Source organism: Lycium barbarum, chromosome 12 (assembly GCF_019175385.1).
Source record: "Lycium barbarum isolate Lr01 chromosome 12, ASM1917538v2, whole genome shotgun sequence".
Taxonomy (NCBI): Eukaryota; Viridiplantae; Streptophyta; class Magnoliopsida; order Solanales; family Solanaceae; genus Lycium; species Lycium barbarum.
In genome coordinates, this window is record NC_083348.1 from 8,405,780 (window position 1) to 8,423,984 (window position 18,205).

The following is an 18,205-nucleotide window of genomic DNA, read 5'->3' on the forward strand; positions in this document are numbered from 1 at the left end:
CCACTGTGAACTAATATGTTAGAAATTTAGATAAAAGAATGGGAAAGACTCTTCTTAAGAATTACTAATAACTATTGCAGAAATCCTCAGTTATAAATAAAAAAGTAACAATATTTGGTATCAAAAGGTTCTTTTGAAGAAAAATAAACACTTTCTAAACTATAGCAGATGATATGTGTCTTCAGATAATAATTACAATTACAACTCCTTGATTGGCATATAACTACTACTTAAATTTTCGACTGTTATAGCTTCTTCCTGACAAAGGCTCCTAATAATTTTAGCTGTTATCCACTTTCCTGAATTGCTTCCATGCAACCTCTGAAAATTCGAACTCACCAATAAACTCGGACAAAATCACAAATTTAAAAAATCAGCCTAGTACCAATCCAAACTCCAAAACCTGTAATCTAAGTCAAGCTCATAATCTCAAGTAGAATTTTGCAATTTTAATATCAAAAATATTTGAGATAAACACATTTGCACCCAAATTATCATCAGTCAAAGTGGCATTTACTCAAGTATACAAATTAGGCCCTCCAGTTACCAAATTACTAAAGGTCATTGGCAGTTCACATTAAAACCCACAAGTAAACCTTGGTTACCTTTGACTCAAAAAAAAAAAAAAAAAAAAAAAAAACCCACAAGTAAACCTCTTATATTGAATACTCCATCTGTTTCAATTTGTTTGTCTTACTTCCCCATTTAGTTCGTTTCAAAAAGAATGTTTCTTTGCTTTTTTGGCAACTCTTTAATTTCAACTTTCCACATAGCATGTTTATGACCACAAGATTAAAAGGCATTTTAGTACGTTCTACATAGTTTAAGACCACAAGATTTAGAAGTATTCTTTACGTTTTAAAACTTCGTGCCAAGTTATTGAATGAGGAATTACCCGAAGTTAGTCAAGTATACACATTACGCCTCCAGTTAGCAAATTACCAAAGGTCATTGGCAGTTCACATTAAAAGCAACTAGTGAGCACAAGTAAAGCTTTTATATTGAATACTACAGGATATAAAAATAATGAGGACTTAATTACCCAAAGCGGCCGGTTTTCCAAGCTTGTCCATGCTTGGAACTGCCACCAATCCTAGAAATACTAACAAAATCATCTTCAGAGAAAACGGCGTCGTTGTAAGCCAAAAGTGCAGGTCCTTGCCACTGTGCGAGCTTGTCGGACAACAATGACTCTGTCCCGTGATTACGGCGGTCAAGACAGAGACAAACTTTGGTAGCACCAGCATCATCAGCGTTCTGAATAAGTTCCTTAAGGACAGTTGTTCCCTCTGGATAATTTAATAAAACCTCACGGATTCTACGAGTTAGATCTACTTTCTGACCGAAATCTTCAAGCAGGATTGATCTAGAATCATCCATTTCCATTGTTAGGGATCAATTAACCGATACTTGTGACTCAAGTCATCATTACAATAAAACTAGATTTCAACAATGACCGACTCTAGAACAGGAACAATGTATATATATATTCTTTTTTATTTTATCTGTGAAATTATTTTGTCTGTGAATTGTGTGAAAGAAGATAGAATAAAGTGAGGCGCCAAGTAGAGATATGACGTTGAATTTCCTTTCTTTTCTTGTTTTCTTCTTTTTCCTCCTTTGTTTTTTTTTTTTTTTTTTTTTTGGGACAAAAGCAAAGCTTAAAGAGGATTGGATACGGAATATCCGTTACACCAAAAAACTTATTTTTCACTTTCAATAGATTTAAACAATCAAATATTCTTTGCAAAAACTACAATCAAACACAATTCCATCTTCAACTCCAACTCCAAAACACTAAATAAAGTGAAAATTGGTTTTCATGGCCAAACGCCTACTTAGAGGGGAAATGTTATAAGCAGAAATATCTATATCTATCTATCTACATATATTAAAAGCACGAATAATTTTCGCTAATATTTATTTAATGAAAATGCTTGGCCAAATGCCTACTTCAATTCAATAAACTAATGCACACAAACTTACTCTTGAAACCAACTAATGGTAGGATTTTTATAGTTTAGTGAAATTGTAAAGTTCTATAATTCTGTACTAACTGCACCTGGACGATCACAGAGAACAATAAAATCTTACGTGTTATAAAGTTTCAAAGTCATATCAATCCCATATTACCTCTAGATAAAGAGCTATTATACTCACGCTAACGCAACACAAAACACCTATACATCGATTTCTTTAGAGGTAATAATTTCCGTCTCTTTTACTATCATATTTTTCTGTAATTATATGCGTTCTGGTTATTAAATTTTTCCACATCTTTATTAGCTTTAATTTTTGTTTGTATTTATGCATGCATGGAAAGGATATGTGTTGATTTAAAGATTGAAGGGCCACTAGGAATATAATTTTCATTCTTAGTCTTCTTTTCTTGATAGTATGTTCATGTGTGTGTTTTCTTCTTTCTTATATTCGAGATTGTTTCTAAAGAAAAATATTTTATTGATAAACTTTTTGAATCTCTAAACGCTCTCTACAATCTCCACTATTGTCACACCCTAACCTTATTAGGGTGTGATGGGCACTCGACCCCACATACAGAGCCGAGCGAACCCGCAGACCCTGATTACACACCTAATTTTTTTTTTTTTGAATTCTGAAAGTCAATTACAAATAAAATACATGTTGAGCCTTCGAAATTTTCTGCTTACTATTTCCAGAATTTAGCAAATCTGTAATTATATAAAATTTACTACATAACACAAAATGACATATCGGCTGATGGAGCCGCTTACAGACTGACTATCATTACCCACGACGCTGTCTGCAAAGTCTCTATTACTGATCAGACATCACAGCATACATACTCTGACTCGGCAGCACTCCTGGAGGAAATGGAGCCCGCCAATCCACTGGATCGTCTTCAGCTAATCTCGTCTATCCATTTGTGGGTACCTGCGCGGCATGAAACGCAGCCCCCGAAGAAGAGGGGGTCAGTACGGAATATGTACTGAGTATGTAAGGCATGAGTACAGAAAACGAAACCATGACTGAGACAGATAGAACAACATACAAATAGCCTATCCAGAATACCAAACACTTATTATTTTTCTTTTCCAGACACGAATCATACTTACTCATCTCGTATGCCAGACGGATTACAGAACGTACAAATCACCCAAATGATGTCATATAGCAAACGGAATACCGAATATACGGAAGGTCAGAATGCTTACTCTCCAACACAAGTCATGCATATTGGAATCGGATATCATATCACATACGCGGTAACCCCGGGGACATATACCACGCCGGGACAAATACCATATCATACATACGGTAACCTCGGGGACAAATCTCACGCCGAGAGACCGGTCACATCCTATCATATACATAATAACCTCGGGGACAGATAACACGCCATGGAACCGGTGAACAATGCCAAGGGATGCGCACGATAACATAGGAACGTGGTCGCCACTCCTACCTTTGGCGCCACAACACATCATATTTCAAAAAATTTGCTCCAATCTCCGTCACACATCATAACATAACCACGATACCCGGGGGCGGACAGATAACACGGCACCCCGAGCCCGGACACATCATACTTCATAATATACCCTCGGTAACCGGGGACGGACATATAACACAGTACCCCGGAACCGGACCCATCATACTTCGGAATTCATTTATGGAACCCGGCCCTCAACAGAGGACCCGGCGAACCATCCGCACGATACATACCGGCCCGGGACTCGGTGAAGGAAATCATAACATATGCACGAGCAGAGTCGTGAGAAACTAAATGCACATAATTCAGACTCAATAGCTTAATCAAACATATTCTCCGAATATCCATATCAGATTACTTATTACCGAATACTTTATGTCAAGTTACCTTTATCAGAATATTTCTATTAAAGTGCTTATATCGCTTTTACTCAATCAGATTACATTTTTCAGGTTACTTGCATCAGATTCCTTATAACCGATTACTTAGGTCTGAATACATATATCAAAGGATTATGACAGAATACTTATCGACATATGAAGGCCCAGAACAAGTCTCGGGTCAATCGGAGTTAGTATACAAAAGTTACGAGCGTTCGAAGTACAGAACGCTCTACAATCATTTCAGAAGCTTTTCTTGGAAAACCAGAGCCGTAATCAGGTTAACTACCTTTTAGACATGATTATGGATCAAACCAAATAGAACCCTTGGAATCATACGTACGTCGGAATACTTAAGTCATGATTTACCCATTAGAATTATTTGACACTTAAGTTAGGGAGGGCATACAAATCACAAATGGATTCAGACCCACAGAATGGAATAGCCTCAAGTTACATACTACATCATATCCTACGTGGCTCTAGGGCATGCCAAAAGAAAGAAAGGTAAGCCTCACATACCTGAGTCGCGACCAACTCGTTACACTTGTTCATCCAACTTGTCAATCTACGTCCAAAAGGATTCATCCATTCGTTAGACTCGTTGTCACATACTTGTCTTAATCTTTCAAACACGTTTACTTATGTTCTGCCGGAATTTCGGCAGCATCTCCCCTGTAAATGTACCAATCCCGAGAATAAGGCTCGGCCCCAAATCAACAACAACCATCCGGGAATTTAACCCGGCCAAGCCAACAAAGATACTAACAACACCAATAAAAGATTCAAAACACATTCTAACATTAGTAGCTCTTTTATATACTATTCGACAATATTCTGTTTTCATTCAAATCAACCGCATACGATCGAACCAACATCAATATTCGTACACTCAAGTACTAATCCAAAACACTTAAACAAGATTCAAAAACACTTCGGACAACCCACAAAATGTTCAAATCAGCCCATCCAATACACAAGCAATTCTGAAATCTTCCAAGTCCAAGAAAACATCAACAATACACTTCTTTTCTTCCAAATTCATCAACTACACTAACAATCCATAATTTAACAACATTAGTCTTACAAATACAAGAAACCATATTAAGATCACATTAGGTACCAAAACAGCCCACATGATTTCAACTCCACTTTGAACCGTTAAGCCTTCATTTTACAACATAGAATCTACAACACAACAACCCAAACATACTAAATAAAATTAATTCATCCTTCCTTCAATAAACAACATCACACGGCCTCCACATCTACACACATAATCTCATGCATTTCATTTATTTTCCACACATTACAACAACACATAGGCATACTAAATTCACTTAATTCTCCCCTCCTACACAACAACACACCCACGGCTAGCCTTCAACATACACATATATTTCATAACTTTCATTCATTTCCACATATCACAACATGCATAAATCATTCATAACTCATGAAAATGGAGATTAAACTTACCTTCATTCTTCAACTTCTCCACTTGGTTAAGACTTATGAATCATCCATATAAGCGTTCTATTTGCTCCAACAACTCCACCATGTTAAAGAGCACCTTCCACATAGCAAGAAAACTAAAAGAAAATAATCCCCCATGATCAAATTTGAGGGGCTGGTTTCGACCAGCCCCTAGCCGAACCCCTCCCTTTTTTTATTTTTTTGTGTTGCTCTCCTTTTCTCTTGTCTTGAATTAGTTAGGCACTCATATATATATATGCATATAATTCAAGCATGTGAGGGGCACATGCCCCTCTCTAGAAGACTCTTCTTTTTTCTTTACTTTTCTTGAAAATTTAAAAAAAAAATGACTTAAACCCTTCTTGCCATGCAAGCTTGTCCACATGCATATTTTTCCTTCTATTTTCGGCCAACATGGCCCCTTTTATGACCTCCTTGTGAAATTACCATTTTGCCCCTACGTTCCCACATTACTTCCATTGATCACTTTGCAAATTTCTCTTTTTGCCCTTAGCCTCTCACAATATTTTCATACTAATAATGGTCATAAGTAATATTCGTAACAACTTGTGCATTAATATAGTTTTCGAAAATGGTTTCGTCCTTAACTTCCCACGACGACTTTGAAATATCCAAACGTTCAAAATACGGGCTATAACAACTATGTCTCTTGTTCTCTCTTGTTATGAAAATAGCTAGTAGCAACCCTATTTATAATAGTATGAAACCTACTTTAACTCGAAACAGGAAAACTTATTCCTATATTAATTTGACTATATATCCTAACTAGACATTAAATCCTAACCAATTTTGCTTTCCTACAATTTTGAATTATTATTTCCTACATTCTCCCGTAATTCAAAATTGTACATCTAATTCTTGATCCACTTGTCACCATCTTCAAATTGCTGAGGCACTTGTTTCTAACCCATCAATTGTTGAAGCACTTTCTCTTCAACCTTCACTCACCATCTTCTAATTTTGTTGAAGCACTTGTCTTCAACCCCGTTGATGCACTTGTCACCAACACCAAATTTTATTGAAGCACTTGTCTCCAACTTCGTTGATGCACTTGTCACCAACCCTGTTATTGCACTTGTCACCAACCATCAATTTTTGTTGAAGTACTTGTCTCCAACCTCGTTGATGCACTTGTCACCAACCTTCAATTTTTGTTAAAACACTTGTCTCCAACCCCATTAATGTGCAATTGTCTCCAACCCCATTAATGTGCACTTGTCTCTAACCCTGTTGATGCACTTGTCACCAACCTTCAATTTTTGTTGAACACTTGTCTCCAACCCCGTTGAAGCACTTGTCATCAACCCCATTTATGCACTTGTCACCAAAATTAGCTTTTGTTGAAGCACTAGTCTTCAACCCCGTTGATGCACTTTGTCACGAACACTCAATTTTGTTGAAGCACTTGTCTTCACCCCGTTGATGTACTTGTCACCAACACTAAATTTTGTTGAAGCACTTATCTCCAACCCCGTTGATGCACTTGTCACCAACCTTTAATTTATTTATTTTTTCAACTCACTTCTCCAATTTTTAGGAAAGATTGTTCCTTCCTCTTGTGTTATATTTGCTTTCTCTTTTTTTTTTTTTTTTAACCTGCCATATTTTTCTTAATCATTCTTAGCATGCTTATTCTTCATGCCTATAATATTGGCCCAACGTTTGCCTACATAATTCTTGGCCAGACGGACGGCACACATTGGCTACTGCCGCCTGCCGGCAGCTAAAGCTATTTGATTTTCTACTAGGATCGTAGAAGCTCTAATACCAATTTAAAGGAAAATATTTTATTGATAAACTCTATGAATCTCTTAATGCTCTCTACAATCTCCACAATCACTCTTGTTTCTCTCTTGTTATGAAAATAGCTAGAAGCATCCCTATTTATAATAGTATAAAACCTACTTTAACTCGAAACAAGAAAACTTATTCCTATATTAATTTGACTATAAATTCTAACTAGACATCAATTCAAATATCAAATCCTAACCAATTTTGGTTTCTTACAATTTTGAATTATTATTTCCAACAGTTTCTAAGCTAATTTTATTTATTTATTGCAATAGGAGAAGATTTGAAGAGGAAGATATAAATATTTTAATTAGTGGAGAATAGTTTTATTTGTAGCATCAACGGTCAACCGATCAAAGAGAACAATTGAGGAAGTTAGAAGGAATAATACTTCAGCTAATCCCATGTTGTTAAATAAAGCTAGGTCGGTAATGTGTGCTTGTACAATTACATTTAAATTTCTATACCTCATGAAGCACTTTTTACATATTTTCTTTGTTGTTTGTGTTAGATGGATGACATTATAGCTGGTCATGTCATGGAAAATCAACAACTGTAATTTGATTAGTTAGAAAAATTAAAGATGTGGACCTAAATCCACTCCCTTCGTCTTAATTAGTCACAACCAGATTAATGCCAACTTGATTCCTCTAATGAGATTCAAAAAAGTTGGTACATAGACCTCCAAAAGGACAATCTAGAGGCCAATGTAGTTATAGTTTTGTCATCGCAACAGGAAGTAAATAATGTTTTTGTCATGATCTCACTATATTAGCTAATTAAATTAGTAGAGTTAGTAGAAATAATGAAGGATTAGTAAGGGATAATTGTGTTGCTAGTCGGGTTCGATATTGAGTAAGCAAGGAGCATTATTAACTAAATTTTGAAATGGACGACTGAGATTAGAAGAGAATTAATGAGCTGAAAGGGCCAGGATATTGCCACGTCATCAGAAGTTTGTTATAAGTGTCAGAGGAGAGAAAATGAAAGGCATGAAAAATCAGGTGCATTTTCTTCTTCTTCTTCTTCTTCTTCTTCTTCTTCTTCTTCTTCTTCTTCTTCAATCCTCTCTTCTTCTTCTAATTCTTCTTCTCTTCTTCTTCTTCTACAGATCTATTCTTATCAATGGCAAATTTATGTTATCCTTTAGTATAGTTTTATTAAGAAATTTCAGATCTATTGTTTAAGTTCCATTTTTTCATTTTTTTATATAAGAGAAAATTGTCCCAAAAATTGTTGTTCTTCATTTTTTATTGATTAATTGCGTAATTCGAGTTGAGATCATTACATTTGGTATCAGATCAATCGATTCTACGGAGTGTGAGTTGAGAAATGGCTGAGGGAACTAGATTGGAAACAATGGATGTTAAACTAACTCAACATGAGGAGATGTTAACTGAGTTGACTGCAGGTCAACAAGATTTGCAACAGACCCAGAAGGGTATCCAAGGAACATTGGAATTGATACTTGAGAGGTTAACAACATTGGAAAGGCCTAATAGACCCCAAGGAGATGGAATATTGGAGGAGAGAGCAAACAGGCCACAGGTTCAAGAACAAAACAGGCCTCAAGGTGCAGCTCAAGCTCCTATTCCCAAATGGATTCTGCCTACTTTTGAAGGTCATGAACCTAAGGTATGGACTAAGAAGTGTGAACGGCATTTCATTTTATATAGAACTCCTGATAATAAAAAAGTAGAAGCTACTGCACTTTATTTGGATTGGAATAGCTGAGATGTGGTATCATTCATTGGTGTTGAGTAGAGGCACTATTAATTGGGCTGAATTTAAGGAGGAGTTAATAGTAAGGTTTAGTGAACAAGTTATGGAAGATGTAGTGGAGGAATTCAATAAGCTGAGCCAAACTGGAACTGTTGATGAGTTTCTAGCTCAGTTTGAAGATGAGAAAGCTCAAATGTTAGTGAGGAATCCTTATTTGGATGAGTCACACTTTTTGTCAAGTTTCATAGGTGCCCTGAAAGAGGATATCAAGGTGGGTGTTAAGCTACTTAAGCCTGCTACTTTTAGGCTTGTTATTGAACAAGCTAAACTACAAGAAAGAGCAATTGAAATTACTGAGAGGAAAGCTAGAGCTGCAGCTAAACTCTCAGCAAGGTTCAATAACCATGTTCCTGCTAAGGCTCCTGTTGAAGCTGCAACTAAGCCTAAAGCTTTCAGATTAACACCAGCAGTATATGAGTACAGAAGGAGCAACCATCTATGTTTCAGGTGTGGGGAAAAGTACTCACCTGGCCATCAGTGTCAAAAGAGGCAATTGAATTGTTTGATAGGAGAAGTAGAAGCTACAGAGGAGCTAGAAATTGTAGCAGATCCCAAATTAATAAAAAATCATACCGATACACCCGACTCACCCACAACCATAATCTAGTTGGAGGCCACGTGTCATATCTGGTATTATAAAAACCGACGTTAATGAAAAATGGCATGGATAAGTGAGTTTGGTAACGACGATGGCATAAATGAGCCAAACGATTGATGAATGGCATAAATGAGCCATTTTTTATAGTTCGATGGCATAAGCGAGCCAAACTATTGGTGAGTGGCATAAATGAGTCATTTTCGATAGTTCAATGGCATATTTGAGCCTTTTCCGAAATTTCTAATTATATTAAATTTAGATATTATGTGATCGTACCACATGCAAGTACAATTTATTATTTTAACATAAAAGAATAGGAACCTTTCCTTGTTGATTGACTCTGGCAGCACTTGTAGCTTCATTGATGAGAACATTGTTAAGGAAACTGGTTATCAAGCTAGTTATTGTCCTCCTGTGAGGGTGACAGTAGCAGATGGCAACTACCTCTTGTGCACTACTTAGTGTCAAGGGTTCACATGGAAGATGCAGGGCAGGCCCTTCCAAGAAGATTTGCTTATCATACCACTTGGAGGGTGTGATATTGTTCTACACAATGACTGGATGAAGAAGCATAATCCCACCAATTTTGATCATGAGAAAAACTGTGTTACAATTGGTAGGAAGGGAAATAAGTTGGTGCTGCATGGTATTACTGAAGAAGGCAAACTGAATATGATCTCCAGCAAAACTATGAGCAAAGTATTGAAGAAGGGTCAAACACTCATAGCACATTTGTTCATGGTAAATACAATAGTGACTGAGGAGCATGATCTAGTTAATGAAACCATACAGATAGTCTTAGAAAACTACAAGGATGTGTTCATGGAACCCAAGTCCTTGCCACCTATCAGGACCTTGGACCATGCTATTCCACTAAAACCTGGTGCTATGCCAGTGAGTTTGAGACCATATAGATATAATTTCCATCAGAAAGATGAGTTAGAGAAGCAAGTCAAAGAAATTCTCACTAACGGTATTATTCAGCAGAGTCAATCACCATTTTCATCCCCAACCCTCCTTGTAAAAAAAAAAAGGATGGGACATGGAGATTCTGTGTGGATTATAGGGGACTAAATGAGATCACTATCGAGGATAAATATCCTATACCTATTGTTGATAATTTATTGGATAAGCTCCATGGTTCAGCAATGTTTTCTAAGGTTGACTTGAGGACAGGTTACCACTAGATTAGGATGAAGGAAGATGATGTATAAAAAATAGCTTTTAGAACTTACATGGGACATTATGAGTTTAGAGTAATGCCATTTAGGTTAACAAATGCCCCTGCAACATTTCAAGCCTTGATGAATCAAAATTTTCAGCCTTATCTGAGGAAGTTTGTGTTGGTTTTCTTTGATGATATACTCATAGATAGTGTTTCATTAGAAGAACATGTTGCTCATCTGGTTGCTGTATTTGAATTGCTAAGAGCTCACTCACTCTTAGCTAAGAAGTCAAAGTGTTCTTTTAGTCATAAATAAGCTGAGTATTTAGTTCATGTGATCACCAAGGAAGGAGTTTCTACTAATCCTTCCAAGATACAAGCTATAGTTGATTGACCTACACCAGTTTCAATCAAGAGTCTGAGGGGATTCTTGGAATTGACTGGGTACTATAGAAAATATGTTGCTGGTTATGGCACCATCTGTAGACCCTTGACTGATCTGTTGAAGAAGGATGCTTTTAGATGGAATGATGAAGCTGACTTGGCTTTCACAGCTCTTAAGAAGGCAATGACAACTACTCCAGTTTTACTCTTACCAGACTACTCTAAGGAGTGTATAGTGGAGACTAATACTAGTAATGGAAGAATTGAGGTTGTACTAATGCAAGGAGACAAACTTGTTGCATTCTTTAGCAAGGTTCTGGCACCAAAACATAGCAGTAAGTCAATTTATGAGAAGGATTACATGGCTTTGCTCAGTGCAGTGGATAAATAAAGACACTATCTCCAATACACACACTTCATTGTCAGGACTGATCATTACATCTTGAAGTATTTGTTGGAACAGAAGGTGACTTCAGCAATACAACAAAAGGGACTTACAAAACTGCTTGGACTAGACTATGAAGTCTAATACAAGAAAGGGGCAGAGAATGGAGTAGCAGATGCCCTTTCTAGGCAACATGAAGATGGCATGAACAAGCCTCTTTTGAACCAAGGGCAATTGTTGGCTATTAGTGTTTCAATTCCAACCTGGATGCATAAGGTTATTGAAAGTTATGCAAATGATCTACAACTTAGAGAATTGATTGCTCAACTTACTTTGGACTTACAAAGACCTAGTCTGTGGCATTACACATCTGGTGTTCTTAGGAGAAGGGCAAGATTTATATTGGTAACACTGGAAATCCTAGACAACAAATGATCTCCACATTTCACGACTCTCCATTAGGTGGTCATTCTGGTCAGCTAGGAACTCTCAAAAGACTGTCTCAACTATTTTATTGGCCCAAAATAAAGCAGACGGTGATTGAATTTGTAGCAAGCTATGATGTGTGTGTGTGTAAGGAGCAAGGATGACAATGCAGCTTATCTAGGACTGCTGCAACCCCTTCCTATTCCCAATCAAGCTTGGAGTCACATCAGCATGGATTTCATTGAAGGGTTGCCTAAATCCAAGAACAAAGAGGTAATCTTAGTGGTAGTAGATAGAATGACTAAGTATGCACATTTTATAGCCTTATCCCATCCCTTTACTGTTGTTACTGTGGCTGAATTTTTTTGAAAAGAAGTGCATAGTTTACATGGACCACCTAAGTCAATTGTCACTGATAGAGACAAGATATTTCTTAGCAACTTTTGGCAAGCAATGTTCAAACTATTAGGTACTCAGCTTCAGTACAACACTGCTTACCACCCACAAAGTGATGGTCAAACTGAGAGAATAAACAAATGCTTAGAAAATTACTTGAGGTGTATGACTTTTAATAGACCAACTAAGTGGAAGCAGTGGTTGTCAGATGCTGAATGGTGGTATAACACTAATTTTCATACTAGTCTGCAATGCACCCCCTTTGAAGCCTTATATGGTTACTCTCCACCTCAACTGTCACAACCCGACTAGGGCCATGACAGGTACCCAGGGCTAACCACCGAGCACCACTAATTCTACTAATCATCCTACGTTCATTCATATATCTTATGCTCATAATCATAGAAAAACTATTTTCATTTGAAGCATATTTTACTTTATATACATAAGCCCTTTCGGCTATCAGAATCATAATAATGTATATACATACGAGGAGAACCTGTGAGACCATACTACCCACACATACGCATCTACGAGCCTCTACTAGATTACTAGACATATGGACGGGAAAAGACCCCGTCGTGCCCAAAATACATATATATATACATATATATACACACAAAATAATCAACCAAATAGCACCTCCGGAATAATGGAGTGCTCCTGTAACTCTGCTGAGGACTTCTACGGGTCTGGATCACCTCCCTGTCTACCTATGGGCATGAACACAGCGTCCAAAGAAAACGGACGTCAGTACGAACATTGTACGGAGTATGAGAGGCATAAGCAACAATAATACGTCAATGAAATAAAAGAAGCATCAAATAAGGAGCAGCCTATAACTGACTGTCAATTATGAAAGAAATAATGCATGCTGGCTTACTTCATAATCATCATCATATCATGTATACATATATGTATAAGCTGCCCGACCATATAGGTACGGTGTGATAATTATTAGCCTGCGTCCAGGCCTCCTGCGTTCGGGGTACCATCTCATGCCGTCCACTAGTGGTGTCTGCCCATACCATCTAGACATGGTGTATACGTTGCCCGCCTTAGCGGTGTCTGCCCGGCCATATAGGCGCGGTGTAATATCATCATCATGTACTCATCATAATGCATGCATAGAACCTCAGAGACAACTATACTTTATCGAGGTGACATAAGGTCGTGTCACGCCCAAAAACCCACCCTAGATGTGACCGGCATCCGACGTCATGAACAACATCGGAAGAACCTAAACAACACAATAATAATACTTGAACCCGCCAGGTTCAACATTCGCCTCCAACAATTTATAAATTAAATGTAACACATCATGAACACAAGAATTAAATCAGCGGAAGTCTTTATAAGTAGTTATAAACGTGGCAAACACTCATTAAGTCGTACGAGACTTTGACAATCTACCCACAATTCTGACAACTATATATGGAGCTTCTAAGAGACATAACAATCGTCAAACTTCGGGACGCAGCCCGGAAATTTAGAATAATAAATGAAACAGGAAGTGTCCCACGAACAAGGATGTGGGCTCACCAAATCAACAGCAGCAGCAGTTCTCTTAAGCGTCGAAAGTATCACGAACCTGCTCTTCTTCGTTACCTAACATACCATCAAAAACAACAATGGTATGCCTGAGTACTTTCGTACTCAGTGAGTGCCTCGGGGACAACAAGTATTATGAAAATAAAATATAATAATACATAAAGAAATCAGTTCTGAAAAGTTGGCATAAAAACAGTCATTCCACTTTGTGGTATGCCTGAGTACTTTCGTACTCAATATCATTTGTTAAACAGTTTACAAAGCCATTAATCAATATAAAAACAAGTATTCAACATGTGTATCTCCATAAGAATTATCAAAACCGATTATAAATTCTTTTGTTAAGTTACAACTTTTAATTATGCCTTTCAAATTGATCATGATTGTCAACAACAGTTCTATGAGAGATTACGAATATTACACATGCTGACACAGGCCCAAGAATCAATCACATCGAGGGGATGACCGTAGAATTCCCTTGTCACAACGCACCACACCGGATTATAAAGTCTCGGTGACCACTCATCCTCCCGAATGGCTAGGCATAAACACACCAGAATATTAAATCCCCGGTGACCACTCATCCTCCCGAATGGCTAGGCGTAAGCACACCGGAATATAAAAACCTCGGTGACCACTCATCCTCCCGAATGGCTAGGCATAAGCACACCGGAATATGAAATCCCCGGTGACCACTCATCCTCCCGAATGGCTAGGCATAAGCACACCGAAATGTGAAATCCCCGGTGACCACTCATCCTCCTGAATGGCTAGGCGTAAGCACACCAGAATGTGAAATTCCCGGTGACCACTCATCCTCCCGAATGGCTAGGCATAAACATAACAATAAAGTCCATGGCATAGAAGCCAATTCACAAATTGTCTCAAAGTTGTCACACCATCAATAACATTAACGTTCATTATGCATATCCAAAGAATAAGTCATTCCAATCAATGCTTTGAAAACGTACAACTTCTTTACAAAGATTTCTATGTCCCAATTCACTAATGAAAATGTCATTACCAACTCTTAACTAGCATTACTAAGCATCTCCCATAGAGGAAAACATTCATAATAGCTTATACATATATAAGGTTTGTTGCCATCTAGGTATAATGTGGGTTTGTCCCCTCACACACATCAACCACCATTTAGACATAAATTAGAGTTCAAGAAACATGAAAATATTGCTTTTTCTTTCATTCATTTAAAGAATCTGAATAAAATTTATGCTTCCAAATTCAAGAATAACAACTTATCAACAACATCAACAACAATATCAATAATTATTTTATATCAATATCCAACTAATCATATCCATTAAATCATACCAAAACAGCCACGAATTTTATCACAAAATAGCCACAAATTTTATCCCAAAACAGCCCCAAAACAACCACGAATTTTATCACAAAACAGACCCAAAACAGCCACGAATTTTATCACAAAACAGCTCCAAAACAGCCACGAATGTTATCACAAAACAACCACGAAAACAACCCCAAAACAGCCACGAATTTTATCACAAAACAGCCCCAAAACAGCCACGAATTTTATCACAAAACAGCTCCAAAACAGCCACGAATTTTATCACAAAAACAGCCCCAAAACAGCCATGAATTTTATCACAAAACAGCCACAAATTTTATCCCAAAACAGCCACGAATTTTATCCCCAAAACAGCCACGAAATTTATCACAAAACAGCCCCAAAACAGCCATTTGATATGCAAAAATTATAACCGAACTTTCAATGTCATTTTCTCTATTCTAACCCATTAAATCTATCAAGGATCAAGACAAGAACATCATTAAAATCTTAGACATACCTTATATGAGCAGCCACCACGAACACAACCTCCCCCAAGTTCAATTTTTAGCTTAGAACGATGGCAACAACTTGTACTACACTTTATCCTTCACGAGCCTCGGGATTCGGGGCCTCGAACTTGATCGATTCTCCACTTTCTCTCTCTAAAGTTCTGAATTTTTTTGGTAGGGGAAATGTGGCTGCTAGGGCTGAACATTTCCCTTAAATATCAAGGGAAATGGGCCTGACCCGATTTGGAATCGGGTTGGGCCAACAGCTTGACCTTTCTTCCTTAAAACGTCCATATCTCCTTATAACGATGTCACATGGAGGCCCACGACCTATGGTTGGAAAGGTATTTCAATTATCTACAACTTTCATTGAGGAAGTGTTCCCAAATTATCAACACATTTTCACAAAAATCTCCCAGAATACAGACCTACCAAAACTTAGGCGAATTTAAGAGCCCTTAAGAACTTCACTAGTTGGTTTGACTTCAAAACGACCATTTTCCACCCGAATTCATCAAGAATGGATTCATATAGATAAAATATCATCTTAACACTAGATATTTACATATTCATACTTAGTTCAAGTTTACGGGGTGTTACAGGTCGTGAACCCCCGATTCCATTATGGAGCATTTATAAGTCTTCTGCCTCACCTTGAAGGAATTAGCATATAAGGTGAGTGTATACAGTAAACAACATCATTAACTTTGGGAAAACATCATATTATGAGCTCTAGAATCTTTAGACTTAAGCTCATCATCATCATCATCATTATTTTGCTCATACTATCTTTTATTCTTAACTCATGTAGCTATTCATGAACATAGATTCTCAGCTTTTCCGAAATATAGGAGATTCATGGAGAAGAAGAAGAAGATCATGCCATAAGACTCATGCCTTAGAAAGAAGGGACTAGCCTCACATATCTTTTTCGTTTAACTAATCTATCTCTTGCTTGTTCTCCTTCAATGCCCACGTTTCTACCTTCAAGAGAATTCATATTAACATTAGCTAATCGATTACTTAAACATGCTTACTAAAGCTAATGAAAATTAGGCAGCATTTCCTTTATCTATACAACCTTTCCCATATTCCATATCAGCTCCCAAACATCGATAACAACATTCACAGTATCATAAGCAACAATCATCATTTGTCTACATTATCTACATTTCATAATTTCACCTCAATTTCTCCATAATCATGGTCATAGTTCATTATTGCATTTTCTAGCATAAAATACTTATCCCATGTTCTAAATGTCATTCACAACATACTCACAGTCACAACGCATCAATATTCATAATTCACTCCAAACTACTATTCACAATTACCACAATTTTATGTATTGTAACCCCTTTTTCCCTCTTCTTCCATAATCCAAGTGTTTCAAATTTCCAATACTTTAAACAACATGGAATAATCATGAAACTCACCTTTGAATGCGTAGGAACGGGTTTTGGTTGGCAATACTTCACTTGAGCCAAAGCCCTAGCTTTAATTCCAAGAGAATTCTTGACTTAGATGGACCCTGGTGAGCTTTATGCACTTGATTCACTTGAATTCTTGATATTGATCTTTGTTTTCCTTTGTATTCTTGTAGATGAAGTATGTGGAACCTTCTAGAGGTCTTGAGAGAGATGAAGAAGTGTGGGAAATGAAATTAATGAAGTCAGATCACATTTATATAATTGAACTTACTCAGCCAGTCGAGACTTCCACGGACACTTGTACGGTCTGTGGAACATTGCACGACCCGTACAAGTGGTCGTGGTTCACCACCTTGGAAAAAATTGTTGTTGTTGGGTTATACGGACCATTATACGGTCCGTATAAAGTTCCACGGGCCGTATAATGTGGTCGTGTAACTCACAATTTTTCCGAAGTTGTTCTCGTCGTTTCGTTTGGTCTCCAATCCTTATACAACCTTCTTAACACTTGTTTAATACTTCATTCATGATCTAAACATCCCTATAAATCATCCTTAAGGCCTTACCAAACAATTCTTAATGCAATAATGATAACCTCCAAATCCACTCCTCAAAGAGAAAGTGTACACGGTCGTATGCAATATATTTTACCCAACTATGAGTCGGGGTCGATCCCACAGGGAACAATATGCTAGGCGATTAAGAAAGTAAGAAACTTTCACCAACTAAGCTAAAGCCAAACGATGGATAATATTTTAATTTTTGAGAAAATTATAACTAATGCAAAAATATAAACTAACCTAGAGAGCGAGTAAAATGATCAATGGCCACAAGTTTGGATACAAAGGAAATTACACTCAAGTAACGATCCAATGTATTTCACGATTTACAAATAATGGTGAGTTTATATTACTTAGCCTCGGATAATGACTCTAAATTAGCTTCTTCTGAAGACTAACTAGACTACCTAATTGAATATCCCTAAAGCAATTAGGAGCATTAAGAACACCCTAATATGGCTACAAGTGGTGTCGCCTATCCCTAGGTCGATTTCCATTAGATGAGGGTTAACGCCCCAAATTCTTGTTAATTAATCTTTCCCAACCTAGATTTCCTCTTCCGAGCTC

General features: G+C 37.2%; 1 protein-coding gene across 2 annotated transcripts in view; it reads right to left on the reverse strand.

The window, feature by feature from the left end:
- LOC132622327 (uncharacterized) overlaps window positions 1-1,588 on the reverse strand; it is a 62,100-nt gene extending 60,512 nt beyond the window's left edge. Inside the window, exon 1 of one of the 2 annotated variants that reach the window (XM_060336916.1) lies at window positions 1,043-1,588. In XM_060336916.1, coding sequence (XP_060192899.1) covers window positions 1,043-1,386 — 344 coding nt within the window. In that variant the 5' untranslated portion in view covers window positions 1,387-1,588. The remainder of the gene's footprint in view (window positions 1-1,042) is intronic. The other variant, XM_060336917.1, reaches the window with a different exon arrangement.
- Between the last annotated feature and the right edge of the window lie 16,617 nt (window positions 1,589-18,205).